At 35.9% G+C, this 15,582-nt stretch overlaps 2 protein-coding genes across 3 annotated transcripts; both read left to right on the top strand.

Annotated features, from left to right (window-relative positions):
* Positions 1 to 7,086: 7,086 nt before the first annotated feature.
* LOC111192577 (5-hydroxytryptamine receptor 3A) lies at positions 7,087 to 10,149 on the top strand. The gene is made up of 3 exons (XM_049465974.1): positions 7,087 to 7,585; positions 8,156 to 8,366; positions 9,839 to 10,149. The coding sequence occupies exons 1-3, from the start codon at positions 7,190 to 7,192 to the stop codon at positions 10,147 to 10,149; spliced, it is 918 nt and encodes a 305-aa protein (XP_049321931.1). The 5' UTR covers positions 7,087 to 7,189.
* Positions 10,150 to 10,863: 714 nt separating this feature from the next.
* Positions 10,864 to 15,527, top strand: LOC103028064 (5-hydroxytryptamine receptor 3A). 2 transcript variants are annotated; one of them, XM_007234014.4, is made up of 9 exons: positions 10,864 to 10,951; positions 12,464 to 12,627; positions 12,728 to 12,772; positions 13,347 to 13,456; positions 13,655 to 13,824; positions 13,914 to 14,074; positions 14,202 to 14,412; positions 14,568 to 14,834; positions 15,112 to 15,527. In XM_007234014.4, exons 1-9 carry the CDS (start codon positions 10,900 to 10,902, stop codon positions 15,336 to 15,338), a joined length of 1,407 nt encoding a protein of 468 aa, XP_007234076.2. In that variant the 5' UTR covers positions 10,864 to 10,899; the 3' UTR covers positions 15,339 to 15,527. The 2 variants fall into 2 exon arrangements, with proteins under 2 accessions (XP_007234076.2, XP_007234075.2); XM_007234013.4 differs by having other exon boundaries at positions 13,347 to 13,501.
* The last annotated feature ends 55 nt before the right edge of the window (positions 15,528 to 15,582 follow it).

Below are 15,582 nucleotides of genomic sequence, written 5' to 3'. Positions count from 1 at the left end.
CACTTATCTTTTTTGTTGTTTTAATAACAATGTTTTTGCAATATTGTCAACGACAGTGACAATATTTTATAATTTTACTCAAACATTTACCATAATCAGAGAAACTGATTCAGAAACTGTAGTAGTCTATTATTTTTTTCCAGAGCTGTAGTTGGTTATGTCACCAGAGTTTAAGTTTCATTGCACCTGTTACTTTTTACAGTAATAATTCCCTTAAGATGCAGGGCTGCAGTGAAAACACTGGTGGTTGTGGAATAAAACCAGCAGAGTGGTAGCGTGGTGTGTGAGTGGAGAGCGGAGTTATGTTAGTGTGAGGCGTGGAGGTCACATGTGAACACAGGTTGAGTGTAAAAAAATGAAATCAGTGTCAGAACCATGGACTCCACTATTAGCTTTTAAATAAAGTGCAAGAGAAAGGCAATTGCTCCACATAACATCTACATTACAGACAGAGTCAAAATAAAAGTCACCAATACAAGCAAACAATAAGAACATTAAATTACAGTAAAAACAATACGAAAATGTACGTTCAGAGTGAAAGCTAAATTGTGGGGAAAAATGTTTAAGGGAATAGGGTTCCATTTAATTAATTTGCTGCTGTGGTGCACATCTTTATATTTAATATTTAATATAACAAGAAATGTAATTAAAATAGTACATTTGGACTGCAAAAAGTATTCATCATCGTCTTCATCGTCAGCCAGCAAATAAAATATAAAACAACCTCAAGGTAAATTTTAAAGCTGATAATGATACCTACAAGAGTTGCTGACAAATCCAAAAGAAGGTCAAGCAGGAATCAGTATTACCATACAGATGTTTATTATTATTATTATTATTACTATTAGTAGTAGTAGTAGTAGTAGTAGTAGTAGTAGTAGTAGTAGTAGGGCTGAACAGAAGGGCCAGCTCCAATAGTCACAATTAATTCAACACTATACTAAATATACACTTAAACACATTTTAATTTTTTGATCTTTAGAAAAAGAATAAACATGCTGGTATTTATATTCTTGATTTGACCTACCTCCTGTAATGTTTAAACAGTAATACTTTAAGTGCGAATGTGTGGAGAAATTGGTGTAACTAAATATATATCATAATGGATGTATGGATAATGTATTTCTGAAAAGCTTTTTTTTTTTCTAAAAAAAAAAATAAATGTTACACATATTGTAAGATTTCAATCTGTTGTTTTCTGCTGCCTCACTCTCTTACCCATGATCTCATTCCACCTTTTTACTCATTTGGTTTACTCTGTTCCTCACTATTTCTTTCACTCCATTCCCCAGACCTCACTCGATCAGTGTTTAACTCAGCTCAGCTCAAGATACTTCAAAATTCACCACAAGGGATGTTCATAGCACTGCCCCTCCCACATACACACATAATGCAAATATGCATTTGCTCAGTGTAAAAGGTTTGGTAAAATAATTTGCCTTTACAACACCTCATTTGTAAGTCAAACTGGTGACAGTGGTTTTCCTCTTGAATACACTGCAGATAAAACACAGCTAATATTCAATAATATTAATTATCAATAATCAATAATACATCAACCCCTATCTAAAACAGTCATGTAGTTTTATTTATCTTCCACATATCTCTGCGCCCCATCACTACTTGTAAAGAATTAAGTGAAACAAAGTGACAGATCTGTAATAAAACAGAAACCAGCAATAGCAGAGTTAGATGGACTCAATACTAAACCTAGGCTCTTAAAACTCTAACCATAACAATCTATCTATCTATCTTTAATTTCATCAATCTAATCATAAAAACTGTACCTTAAACACTTTAAATACTTTTATTTTGGAGGTAACTCTAACTATAGAGCTGTACTCTTACTACATCTTTTCTTACCTTTCATCCCACTCTATTTGAACTTTGTGCTTAAATCTATGTTAACATGTTTTATGACAAAAACTCCAAAAAAAAAAACTGGCTGTATACTGAAGTAGTAAATATCCAACTGTGTGTCTAAGTAATATATTTTTAATAATACATATAAGACAGTTGCAGTTTTTTGGTATTCCGCTGATTCTTTTTGTGTTGTTACAGATTGTGACATAAAGTCAACATGTTGCTTTCTTTAAATTGCAATTTTTTTTTCAAAATTTGCACAAGGCTGTGTTAGTCATCTGGAGTTACCTAACCCTATATTAACTTAATTTTAACTCTGCTTTTAACTCTAACTGTAGTCTAAAACTCTAATCCTATTTAACTCTACTTTATTCCTTCTTTTAGTCCAAGACCACTTTGACTCTACTGCACAATTCAGTTTTAATTCTCAGCTGAACTTATACTCTTTCTTAACCTAAGTGTGTCAGAAACGTTCCCCCTCTCAGCCCCTGCTTTTATGTCTCTCACTCTTCTTTTCTTTTTCTCTTCCTCACAGCCTCTTTCTTCTCTCTCAGTTTCCTTTTCTCTTTCTCTCTCACTTTCCATTCTCTCTCTCTTTCTCTCTCTCTCTCTCTCTCTCTCTCTCTCTCTCTCTCTCCCTCTCCTGTGTTCGAGACTGGAATTTGACCCAAATCATAAATACCCATACACTAATCATTATGACTTCTGTCTTATAAACAGCACTGACTGTGCATAAGATTACAGTGCTACATGGGTATTGTTTTCTAGATGCTAAAGTTGGCATCTAGAAAGTTGGTAAATCCTTTCAGTTTCTTTGGGTGTTTTCACACCTGTAGTTTCTTTCTCTGGAAAATCATTAGGGCAACAAAATGCATGGTAACAAACAACGTAAGCACAACATGTCCGCTTTATTTGTCCAGTGAGAAGCTGCTTTAAAACCGAACACGAAAAATTTAATTTAATTTTATTAAATTATTTAATAATTTTATTGAAAACAATTTATTTTTTCAATGGAATAGCATTGCAGACACTGTTTGTTTTTGTGTGAAGCTTTGCGTAGTTGCAGCGATAAACAGAGCAGGGTGGACTTCAGCGACAAGAGCAGAGCATACCACATTCAGTGTGAACACAGCTTAGATTGGAGCATCAGCTGAGGTGTAGCTGTGGTGATTATGTGATTAATAAATCTACTAAACTGCACCTAAACAGCTGTTGATCTCAAACATAAGGATTATATTCTTGCAAATCATTCTCACCACAAACAAACCAATCTCAAGAATCTCGGTATGGTTGTTTTCAGAGGTATTTTCACACCTGCTGAAACAAACCACAACAGAGTCTGTTTTATCCAGACTAAAAGGTGCTGGTGTAAAAAATTAAATATGCATATACACAAGTAAGAGTTTATAAATGGTTCTTGGCTTTGGCTTTCACTTCTTCTGAGACAGAGGTCTATAAAAATCTAGACCTTGAACATAATTTTGTTTCTGTATTTTATCACCTCTGATACTGAACTGACCTGTTGATGTAACTGATTGGGAACCAAGTGTTATGCTTTATATGTATATGGAGAGCCTTGCTTGACGCATTACACTAAAGAACCAATTTTGGCTCCTTTATTCCATGAAGCATCTCCTAAAAAGGAAAGAAAATGTTTGGAAATACATTTATGGAGATTTATTGAGTTGACCACTCAACAGCTTGCTGACTGGCCCACTGACTGACCTTCTGGGTGGTCAACTGACCAGCTCTCGAACCAGCGCAATGACTAGTCCACTGAGTGACCTGCTGATCAAATCACTGATCGGGTTATGTCCAGCATGATGACCAGTCTGTTCATCAGCCCTTTGACCAGTCTGCTCACTGGCCCATTGACTGGACTGTTTCCAATTCACAGCCCAGCCCACTGATCAACCCATTAATCAGTTCAGTGACAGACCAGTTCACAGTCCCTCCCACAGTCCAATCTACTGTCTAGCCATATGACTGGCCCACTGACCAAAACATCTGCTGTGAGAAACCACGCACTACACACTTTGCATTTTTCTTTTATGTTTTTGCATCCCAGCAGAGCCGTAGAACGCTGCATTTGCAGAAAGCTGTAGATGCAGTTGGGTTGTTCCAGTGATTCCAATAAAACCACACAGTTTGTTTATGCAAATCAGCTGCCAATATTTAAGTTACAAACATACGAAGAAGAGGGGCTCAAATTTAATTTTTCAGATTTATTCTCCTCTGAGAACATGGAAGCAGGAAACACACCTCAGGTAAAACTGTGTGCGTTTGTGTGTTGTCGACCAGATTATTATTTGGCATTTTGTGGTGTGGTGTGGTGTATTTCAGTCAATTCTAATGATGTGTGCAGGTTAAACAATTGGAGCTCCAGTTCATCACTGTCTGCTTCATACTGAACTGTAAGAGCTGTAAACAATGATTTACAAACAAGTATTTAAACCATCTAGGTTCAATTTCCTGTTCATTTAATAAAGATAATAAATAAATAAATGTATTTAAACCTATGCAGCTTTTATACAGCTGATGAGCAGCTCCTGTTTTCAGATTTTTTTTTTCAAAACGTCATTAATATACAGTAAAAGAATGTACTCTATCCACCCAGTGCTGACCCCTGGCCCTGTGGAGTGTGTGAACTGTTCGGAGCCCACCGCCATTGCGTTGCTAAATGCTCTAAGGGAGAATGTATTAGCAAGACCTGAGATCCGGCCTGTTTTCAGCCTGCAGACCCCCACTGTTATCAGCATCGACTTCTACATCTACGGGATTTTAGGAGTGGTCAGTAAGTCTCTGTTTTGCTCTCTGATCACACTGGCTGTTCATCTAATTATATAACTATGGTGTTTCTCCCATAGCAAGAAAAAGGACAGGTTTTGGAGATGTTCATCTGGCTCTACCTGGTGAGAAATCTGTTTATTTTACAATGTAATTATTATTTTATTATTGATGTTAAAATAATGGATATATGGTTTTAAAAGCGTCAGGCAGCAGCTGAATTGTACTGTAGTAAAAGTGAATATGCATAATTGGTATGTTGTTAAAAAGTCCAGAGAAACTTTTCAGGTCATTTCAGACATTAGTCTGAGTTAATTTATTACCACAATATGATATCAATCATTTTTCAGTTGTTTATTATTTCATTTAATTACAGATCAATTTCATTTATCTTTACAATTGGAGTTGTGTGGTATTTCAGAATGTTAGTAAAGATGTAATGTGTGTGTGTGTGTGTGTGTGTGCAGTACTGGAATATTGAGGGCCTGAGTTGGGACCCCACTGAGTGTGGGACAAAGCGGATCTCGCTGCCAAGAAATACAATCTGGACGCCTGACATCGTTATTAACGAATTGTAAGTTGAAAGTTTTTTTTTTTATTATTGTACTTTTACAGATTAAGAACTATAAGTTTTCTTTTCATTAATTAAAAAAAGAATGATAATGATTTGAGTTGGTCTAAATGGTTTAAAAGGTTCAAAATATGTTGAACCAAATTTGATGTTTTAAATTACAAAGTTTTAAATTACATTACATAAAATTTTAGATATATCTGGAACAGATATAATATTTGTTACATATATATGCATGTGTTACTTACTTTATTAAATATCTCATACACTAGACCTTATTCATTAAGAAAATAATAATTTGACCATTTTAAAGCAACATATGTTCACACAGCAGTTAAATAAGCCCGAATCAGATTTTTTTCCCTATAAATTAAATTTTAAGGCTGTTTAGAACAGTCCATGTGCAAAGATCAATGGTTTCATTCTTGGCAAAATAAACAGAAACATCACCCCCAAATATTCCCTCACTGCTGGAATGACAAAAAAAAAAGCTGTGTGTGTTGGGTGTGTTTTTATTTTTCATTTAAACTGCCACATACTTGGTCATACTGTTCAATCAGGTCAGTTAATCTTGGGCTTAGGCAAACTGGTCAACTACCCTGGTCAAGGTGATGACATTAGTGACACCTTGTGTTCTATAATGGTAACAGTGATTGTCTGTCTGTCTGTCTGTATGTCTGTCTGTAACATGCTATTCTCTGTGATTTCACAGCATGGATGAAAATAAAGTTCCAGCAACATATTACCTGTATATTGATTACCAGGGCCAAGTAGAGGATTCTGTGCCCTTCCACGTGGTCAGCTCTTGTAATTTGGACATTTACACCTTTCCATTTGACATCCAGAACTGCTCTTACACCTTCAACTCCTACCTGCACCCCAGTGAGCTACACACACACACACACACAAACATACCTTCTATCTCTGTTCCATTGAACACCCATCACAGCCCACTGGGCATTAATCACTGGTCTTGTTTTACAGTGTCTGATGTCCAGGTAACTTTTGCTGATGAAGTGAAGAACATATTTCAGAACTCTTTGGACACACTAGGAACGAACGGAGAGTGGGAGCTGATTGGAATCATTCCTGAAAAAAAGCAAACAAACAGTAATTATAGCCTGTACGAGCAGTGGGACGGCGTCATTTTCCATGTTAGTACACATGTAATTCTGAGTAAAAAATATCTGAACTTTAGTAACATACAAAAGAGCATAGGTTATAATTGAATTTGAGTCATTTATAGTGTATACTGAATAATTCATAGTATACATTAAATTTCACTATGGACATGGCTAAACTCATCGTGGATGATGATTCATTTGCTTTATATTCTGAAGAATTAATAACATTTTATGGTAACTGAATAACAACTTATAGGGTTCGACAAATAATTCATACCAGAACGTGAATCATTTATAATGTATACCGAATAATTCATAGTGGAAACTGAATAATTCATAGTGCATGCCAAGTAATTCATAGTGGATCAGTTATAGTAGATTTATAGATCTATATATCTCTAGCTACGTATCTATAGCTATTGAATAATGCAAAGCTGCTGCCTAATTATTCATATTAAATGAATAATAGTGATAAAAGTATGTAATTCCAAGTAGATATTAAGTAATTCAATGTGAGTTTTGGATATACAGCTTTTGAAAAAATTAAGAGACCACTTTACTTTTTGAATCAGTTTCTCTGATTTTGCTATTTATAGGTATATGTTTGAGTAAAATAAACATTGTGGTTTTATTCTATAAAACTATGGACAACATTTCTCCCAAAAAAAAAGTAATTTAAAACATTTATTTGCAGAAAATGAGAAATGGCTAAAATAACAAAAAAGATGCAGAGCTTTCTGACCTCGAATAATGCAAAAAATAACCAAGTTCATATTCATAACATTTTCATGTATTTTGGCATGTTCTCCTCCACCAGTCTTACACACTGCTTTTGAATAACTTTATGCCAATTTCATTTGATTATAGTCCAGAGGTTTTTAATTTGGTAAAATCAAAGAAACTCACACTTTTTAAGTGGTTTCTTGTGTACATATGTAATGTATTTGCAAGTGTGTGTGTGTGTGTGTGTGTAATGTGTGTGTGGGGGTGTTTGTGTGTGTGTCAGATAGTGCTGCGGCGGAAGGCGGCTGTGTACGTGGTGAATCTGCTGCTGCCCAGTTGTTTTCTAGCCGCTCTGGACGTCTTCAGCTTCCTGCTGCCCGCTCAGCATGTGGACCGCTCATCCTTTAAGATGACCCTCATCCTGGGATACACTGTCTTCCTGCTGCTGATGAACGACCTGCTGCCTGTCACAGGAAACAACATACCACTTATAAGTACTTATAACACATCCCATAATGCATAACTGTCTGTTTTTATATTATTTGAATGCTTTTAAATACTGTATATATATACTATATACAAGCTTGTCCACTCACATCCACAGCATATCCAAAACATCCAGTAGAATTGTTTTAAGTATGACCCACCTGACTCTAAATCAAAATTTCATTGGTTGATTTTGATTATGCTGATGGTTTGTTCCACTTGTAATGTCTTCAGTTCTCTCAGTGAAGTCCTAAACAATAGGAGAGCTTGCGTAGCTTAAATACTACTAAAAAACAAACCTAATTGGACAATTTTCGACCAGTTGTTTTGCAAATGTAATCCCTTTGTTGAAACTAAAACCCAATAATGGAGTAATTAAAAGTTCAATGACGAGCATCATCCTATTAAATATTGAACTAAAACTACAGATTTTTCCCCCCCAGAAACCTTTAGGGCTTCTTTGAAGAAAGGAAATTATTATGATGAAGCTTATTATTGATATTGAAAATCATGTATCACCTACAGAACATTTTCTGGCCATTATGTTCAATAGAAGCACCAACAGGAATACTTTGTTTTTGTTGTTAATTTTTCTTTTTCTTTTCCTCTCTTTGTTTGTGTAGATGTGTTTTTCTCTGTGTGCTTGGCGCTAATGGTGGGCAGTCTGTTGGAGACTATTTTAATTACTAACCTGCTGTGTGGTTCTGCTGGTTACCCACGGTTACCAGACTGGATCAGGGTGCTGATGCTGCACTATATTGCCCGGATCGTCCTTCTGGAAAAAAGCACAACTAAAGACTCAATTACTGAAGGTAGGAGAGTATAATTTAACTTCACATTCAACCACTCAATGGTAACGCTACACCATCTTTCAGAAAAAAGTGATTTATTGAGAGAAATGACTATGGTTCCAGGTCCTTTTCCTCTGTAGACATAAAGCAAATTGTCAAAATTCTCTGCCATGTCGTCAAATTTGGAACAAACACCTACTAACAATTTTGCAGACCAATTAGTCTCAGACCACGTAGTCTCCCTATGATAACCCCATCTAGTCTCCCCACTTTTCTAAGATATAGCAGAAAAAAATAAAAACTGATGTCTGGCAAAAATTTTAAAAAGTGTGCCAAAATTACCACATGAAGAACTGGAGATGAAAAGATACTTTTCAAAAGTATACTCTCAAAAAAAGAGATCATAAATGTATTGTCTTGTTATTGAAAAACACACACACACACACACACACACATATATATATATATATATATGTATTTTTATATCATACTGCAACAAGTCAGCAGACTTGTGCTAGAAGTGGCTTCTCTTTTGAGAGACTTTATGCTGTTCATGCTTTCTATAGTCATAAAAATGTTGCTTTAGTTAATTGAACACATTTATCCTTTACTTGCATCAAACACAAAGCCTGTGTTCCAAACTGGACACTCATGAATAAATAATAATAATAACAATAAATAATATGTATTAGTGTGCACAGTAAGAATGTGCAGTTTGCCTGAAGAAAAGTCCAGATTGTGTTTAAAAGAAATTACAGGTCCAAAACAGACTACATTCACTCTAAAAGTGAAATTGTTAAACTGCTCGACTGCTCAACGGCTCTGAACACAAAAGTCAAATAAACAAACAAAATGTCCTGTTCTATAGAATATACAGACATCAGGAAAGGTGTCTGTGTAAATTTTGCCACAGAAATGAAATCATAAATGAAAACATGTCAAATGCACAACTTTTAATATCCAGAGATTAAAACGCTTTCTTATTGGTCTTTTATTGGAAATACATCATTATGCTAAGCGATTTTAATCTCAAATGGGAAATGAGCTTCTGGGCTGTCAAAACTTGATTTATGGATTGTAATTTGTACAGAACAAATTAAATTATCAAACGAATTTTAATGTTAGACAATGCGGCAACCTAAGGAAATTTTTTAAATATTGATTTTTTTTTTAAAGAAAAAAGCATAAAAAAACTGGCCAGACCAACCCGACCTGTAGATTCAAGAGATCACTTACATAGAATATGTAAGTAGGCTAAAAGATAAAAAAAAATTAAAATAACATGTCCCGATTTGAAGAAATTCCCCTAATAAATGAAATCATAATTTAAAAACTGTCTTTTGTATTTAGACTGTCTTTGTCTGATATTACTATTTACTGTCCTTCAAAACAGATAAATAAATAAATCTTCCGGCTATTTAAATTTCATAAAATTCAAGTATCCTCGTTAATCTAATATACTTTAATCTAATCACCTCTTTTCACTTCCACAGAAAACACAGAGGACACGGCTCTGGAGAGAGAGAGGAGTGAGACAGAGAGTGAGAGCAGTGTGAGTAAGAGGAGTGAACACTGGGGTGACCAGGAGCTCATGCAGGAGCTGAGAAAAATAAGTAGAGATTTATCCTGCATCCGACAGAAGGTGGAGGAACACCAGAGGACAGATGAGTGGGTGGAGGAGTGGATCCATCTGGGGCTGGTGCTCGACCGGTTATACTTTATCCTCTACATGATCTTCATCACAGTCAGCTTCGTCTTCATCCTCATCCAGTGGCTGACCTGGTACAGCAACCGTGGAACATAATTTAATTTGATATGAGATCAGTCTGTAATGATCCTCACAGATATGAAGTAATCAAGACTTTCAAAAGGACCCCTTTCAGTCCATGGACCCCCAGATAATATCCAACTGTTCATATGTTAGGAATATATGTACAATTTAGTTCCTGCTTTTGTGTAAATGACTAAATAAGCTCCTGAATAAAGACCTTTCTTAAAACTGCATTTCCTGCAAGGTTCTTTCTATAGGGCAAAAATGAAAATATATTAATTTACACAATGTATTCACAGTTTCATATAGAAAGTAAGGACTGGGAATAGAAATAAATACTAAAAAGTTACATTTTAAAAACATCAAATCAATAAGAAGAAAGTATAATACAAAAGTAATAAAAATCAATAAAACCAAAATAAACAGACAGTTTTAATGTACAGAATTGTACAGTTTCACAGTAATGTGCAGTAACATCGTCCTGTCCAGCCCTTTCTAAAAGGACAGGAAGTGATGCGTCAGGGTCAGATAAGGCCAAATAGACACATTCTCACTAGTTAATTAAAGGTGTAATAACTGTGCTATAAAAGTGTTTGTGTGAGTGTTCATTTCATGGAAAAACAGACGAGTCAATACGGATACTGCAGCACAAACACCCCGGCTGAGTGATCATCATCATCACAGGTGCTAAAAAACAGCTTTAAAAGCAGGAATTAGAGAGAGAGACACACTCTCAGTTCAGTTCAGTTCAGCAGGAGGTGATCAGATGAGCCCCGGTGTACTATGGGAGGACTCCAGGCTTTTCTTCTACCTGCAGCTTTAATTCTTCTCACAGGTAAACCAAATGTACTCTCCATCTTATCTTTAAATATATTATTTATATTTACATTTATTTATGTATCAGGACTGGGTTTTCTTAAAGCATCTGACAAAAATCACACAGCCTCACACAGAACCCTGTCTCTCTGTACGAGATAAGATGACCAACACGAAGAAGCTTTTGAACAACTGGGCTCTAATTTTACCAAAGCCCTTTTAAATTAAATTCAATTAAACTAAATCTTCTTTAGACTGTTTTTCCTAAAGGTGTGCATATCATAAAAAAGAAAGATTAGATCAGATTAGATGAAATTAAATTAAATTAAGCATTCTGTACACTGTTTTTACTATGAATTAACAGATAAGAAATACAATATGTTATAATAAATAAAACTGGATTCAAAAGAATAGGTCATGAAACAGTTCAACAATTAAATTAAATTAAATTAAGCATTCTGTACACTGTTTTTAATAAGAATTAACAGATAAAAAAATAAAATATTTTATAATAAATAAAACTGGATTCAAGAGAATAGAGCATGAAACACTTCAACAATTAAATTAAATTAAATTAAATTAAATTAAATTAAATTAAATTAAATTAAATTAAACATTCTGTACACTGTTTTACTAAAAAATTGCAGATAACAAATGTATAAAGTATAATACATAAACCTGGAAAAAAGAAAATAGAGTATGAAACTGTTTAACTACAAATACATTAAATGAAATGAAATGAAATGAAATTAAATTAAATGAAATTAAATTATGTTTCATGATTAAATTTAATGTATAATTGTCTTTTTTAATTCATTGTAATTTATTTCTTAAAGCATCTCATTAGAAAAATAACTTTGAAAAGGGGAAAGTGAGCATCACCTGGAAGCCTGTCTTGCTACATAAATTAAGATGACCAAACCACATTTAATAACACATTATTCACATTGTGTGAGCTGTACACACTAAGCAAAAGTGGTTCTATATAGTAATGAAGGGTTCTTTGACCAATAAGAAAAGAGAAAGCTTTTTGGTGCTATATAGAACCATGCTTCTAGAGTCACAAGGTTTCCACAAATGTAAAACCCAACCTTTATCCAGTAAATTATATAACTTGTTCTTTGAGTTGGCATAGTTATATATTATAACATTTGTGCCTCTGTAGATTACAATTACAACTAATAAAAGAAGGTGGGTTCTTTTGTTTTACAAGGATACATTATTATTTTTTTTTACATTATTTGTTGCATTTTAAGGCAAATGTATGTAGAAAACTGTAAATAGTAAAGATTCACATATTATTAGCAGTACTGTTTGTATTTCAGTTATCCACACATTTGGGCCTAACAGTCAACTTACACATATCTTGTTTACATATATTAAGCTTAAAGGCACAGAAACAGGGTTATTACCTCGAAGGGACAAAGCAAGGTCATAATGTACACACACTGCCTCCTCATCATCATTATCATCATCACCACCACAAACATTCCACACACCAGATCAGACTGTGTGTTTGTGTTTTCCTCAGCCTCTCTGAGTGAGTGTGAGCTGAAGTGTCAACCACACCACAGTGGACCCTCATATGACTCTCTGCAAGAGGTGTTTGATAGAAAGCCATTTAGACCGGCTGTTAACCTGAGCAACCCCACTTCCGCCAACATCTCCTTCACCCTCTACGCTGTGCTGGGTGTGGTAAGTCACCTGTTACATACAAAGAATGATAGCTTTCTGAGCTGCTTCTTTTGTTCTTCTACTTTCAAAACCTTTGATTGTGTTTCTCTTTCTTTTGCAGAATGAGAAGACCCAGATCCTCACCACATTCCTATGGTTGCGAATGGTAAGAATTTTAACATTTTGCTTCTCCACGGAAAAAGTGGTAGTAAAGGGTAACACAGCTTCTCCACAGAAACAGAGGCAGGGCAGGTTATCACAGCTTCCCAACTTCTCCACAGAAACAGAGTCATTAAAGGTTAACACAGCTTCACCACAAAAAAGGCAGTAAATGGTATTAAAGCTTCTGCACAGAAACAGTCATTAAAGGTTAGCATAGCTTCTCTATAGAAACAGAGACATCTGAAGTTGGTCCAGCTTCTCCACAGAAACAGAGGCAGTAAAAGTTAACACAGCTTCTCCATCGAAACAGAGGCATTTAAAGTTAGTCCAACTTCTCTACAGAAACTAAGACACTATAGGTAAGTTTCTCATTAGAAATAAGTATATTAGCACATAGCTAGCTAACTAACTGGCCTTTATATATAATAATATAATATAATATAATAAATTCAACTTAGGGGAGCAGAGTTTCCAACATAACATTAGATCCTAATATGTGAAAAAAAGAGTTTCATTTACTTTTTTCATCACAGTACAACTTTGCATTTGTGTGTGTTTGTGTGTGTGTGTTTCTGCAGTACTGGTTTCATGAGTTTCTAATCTGGGACCCTGACATCTGTGATGGAGTCACTAAAATCTCCCTCCCCGTCAACAACTTGTGGATGCCGGACATTATCGTTTATGAGTTGTTAGTGAGCTCTGATATGGATGTTGGACCTGTTTGTCCGACTTAGTAAATTAATTCTTTTATATTTTATTTTAACAATTTTCACATGTATTATTCTCTAACTACAATAAATTATTCATATTTTACTTTATTAAATGTGCAGAAATGTCCATCCAATCTGACCCTGTTTATGTATACTTGTGTGTGCGTGTGTTTCAGTGTTGACGATGACGTGTCCCAGGCTTGTCCGTATGTCTATGTTAATCACACGGGTCATATTCGTTATGACCGGATGCTGCGTCTGGTCAGCGCTTGTAACCTCGAGATCTTCAGCTTCCCCTTCGACATCCAAAACTGCACCTTCACCTTCGGCTCCTATATGCACACCAGTAACACACTTTGCAACACATCAAAAAACACTCGAGAATGATTAAAATATCTGTCTGTATGCAGGAGTTAACTGTGTGTTTGTGTGCAGTAAAGGATGTGCGGGTAAAAACAGCTCTGCCCTTCGACCAAATGTCTGAGAACTCTAAACGTTACCTGGAGGCCAGCGGCGAGTGGGAGCTGGTGGTGATTTTGGGAGAGGAAGGAATTCTGAAGTTTGGAATTGACGAGTGGGACATCATCACGTTTTGGGTGAGAGGGGTGGAGCATGCCTAGGATATGCTTTTCAAAGATGTTATTAATAACTGTGAGATTAAATATGTAAAATGTATGTTTCAACTTCATTCTTTAACCCAGTTGCATTGCTGTCTTTTTAAAGGTGGTTATAAAGAGACGTCCAATCCTGTATGTGGTAAACCTCCTCATCCCGAGCTCATTTCTCATGATAATCGACATCCTGTCCTTCTACCTGCCACCACACAGCGTGGACCGTGCTTCTTTCAAAATGACCCTCATCTTGGGGTACACCGTGTTCCTGCTCATCATGAACGACCTGCTGCCCAGCACGGCTAACGGCACTCCCATCATAGGTGAGAGAAGCCACAGTCGGGTGGAATGACAGGGCACCATATCTGTTCACTATAAGTGAACAGATACTATACTAACTTTAAATAAGAAGCCTACAATTATGAAGCCAATTCTAGCCTTGTGTTTAAATATGAATCTCTGCCATGTGTCTGTCCAGGTATTTACTTCTCTGTGTGTCTGGCCCTGATGGTGATCAGCCTCCTGGAGACAGTCATCATCACAAACGTACTGCACCACAACTCCATGAAGTACCGGGATGTTCCACACTGGGTGCAGGTAGTGGTTCTGAAGTACATTGGTCGCCTCATCTGTTACAAATGGCCTGAGGAAATGCCCAAATCAGAAGTCACCAAAACAGACAGCAACGACCCCTGGACCATCAACACCTCACACACAACGTCCAGCCAGCTGAGCGCCAATAGTGGTAAGACAACACAACACAACACACTCACACACACATTCAGCCTTAAGCAGTTCACTCCTGCATATTCAATGATTGCAGCTTCCAAAGTGTCCCAAAGGAGTAACCTGATGCGCAATTAATAAAGTAAATTCTGAGGCACAACCAATCAAAACAGCTCATACACACATACCAGTCTTACTGGCTCAATAACAGAAACAGCCTACTTAAATCTAAAAGATAAAGGGCTTTCCAATATGCATCAGTGCTGACATCAGGGGATTTGTCTGTATTGTGTCAGTGTGTTTGTCAGGGGGTGTGGCTGTGCCGGAGCTGGTGGAGATCTGTGAAGATCTGCGGGCGATGCGGTCTCACCTGAATGTCCTGCAGCATGCGGAGAGGCTGCAGGACCAGTGGTGTCATGTTGGATATGTCCTGGACTTCCTGCTGTTCAGAATCTACCTGATCATCATCACCTGCTACGCCCTCGTCATCATCTCCATGTGGAGCATCTGGATGTACCACTGACAGACAAACACACACACAAATCTTTGTCATCTCTATCCGGTGCATCTGGATGTACAGTTTGTACAGTTACTAATAATGAAATATAAACAGTGCTAACCTAAATTATAGGTATTTCATGTTCAATTCTATTGTTATTAATTATTAATAGATAAATAAGAGCTGATACTAGATTCATGTACATTTTAGAAATAAAATGGTATAATAATAAATCAAAAACTTATTTGTCATAATGATTATTTGTTCA

Source organism: Astyanax mexicanus, chromosome 16 (assembly GCF_023375975.1).
Source record: "Astyanax mexicanus isolate ESR-SI-001 chromosome 16, AstMex3_surface, whole genome shotgun sequence".
Taxonomy (NCBI): Eukaryota; Metazoa; Chordata; class Actinopteri; order Characiformes; family Acestrorhamphidae; genus Astyanax; species Astyanax mexicanus.
Note: the sequence above shows the minus strand (reverse complement) of the source record. Positions and strands in the feature narration are given on the sequence as shown.

Bases quoted from the DNA above. Each gene is read 5' to 3' on its own strand.
- LOC111192577 (XM_049465974.1), top strand. From the start codon at position 7,190: ATGCCAATTTCATTTGATTATAGTCCAGAGGTTTTTAATTTGGTAAAA. The intron at 7,586-8,155 runs GCATAACTGTCT...TTTTCTTTTTCT, and splicing joins CTTATAACACATCCCATAAT to TTTCCTCTCTTTGTTTGTGT. The intron at 8,367-9,838 runs GTAGGAGAGTAT...TCACTTCCACAG, and splicing joins TAAAGACTCAATTACTGAAG to AAAACACAGAGGACACGGCT.
- LOC103028064 (XM_007234013.4), top strand. From the start codon at position 10,900: ATGGGAGGACTCCAGGCTTTTCTTCTACCTGCAGCTTTAATTCTTCTC. The intron at 13,502-13,654 runs GTAAATTAATTC...CGTGTGTTTCAG, and splicing joins GGACCTGTTTGTCCGACTTA to TGTTGACGATGACGTGTCCC. The intron at 13,825-13,913 runs GTAACACACTTT...GTTTGTGTGCAG, and splicing joins CGGCTCCTATATGCACACCA to TAAAGGATGTGCGGGTAAAA.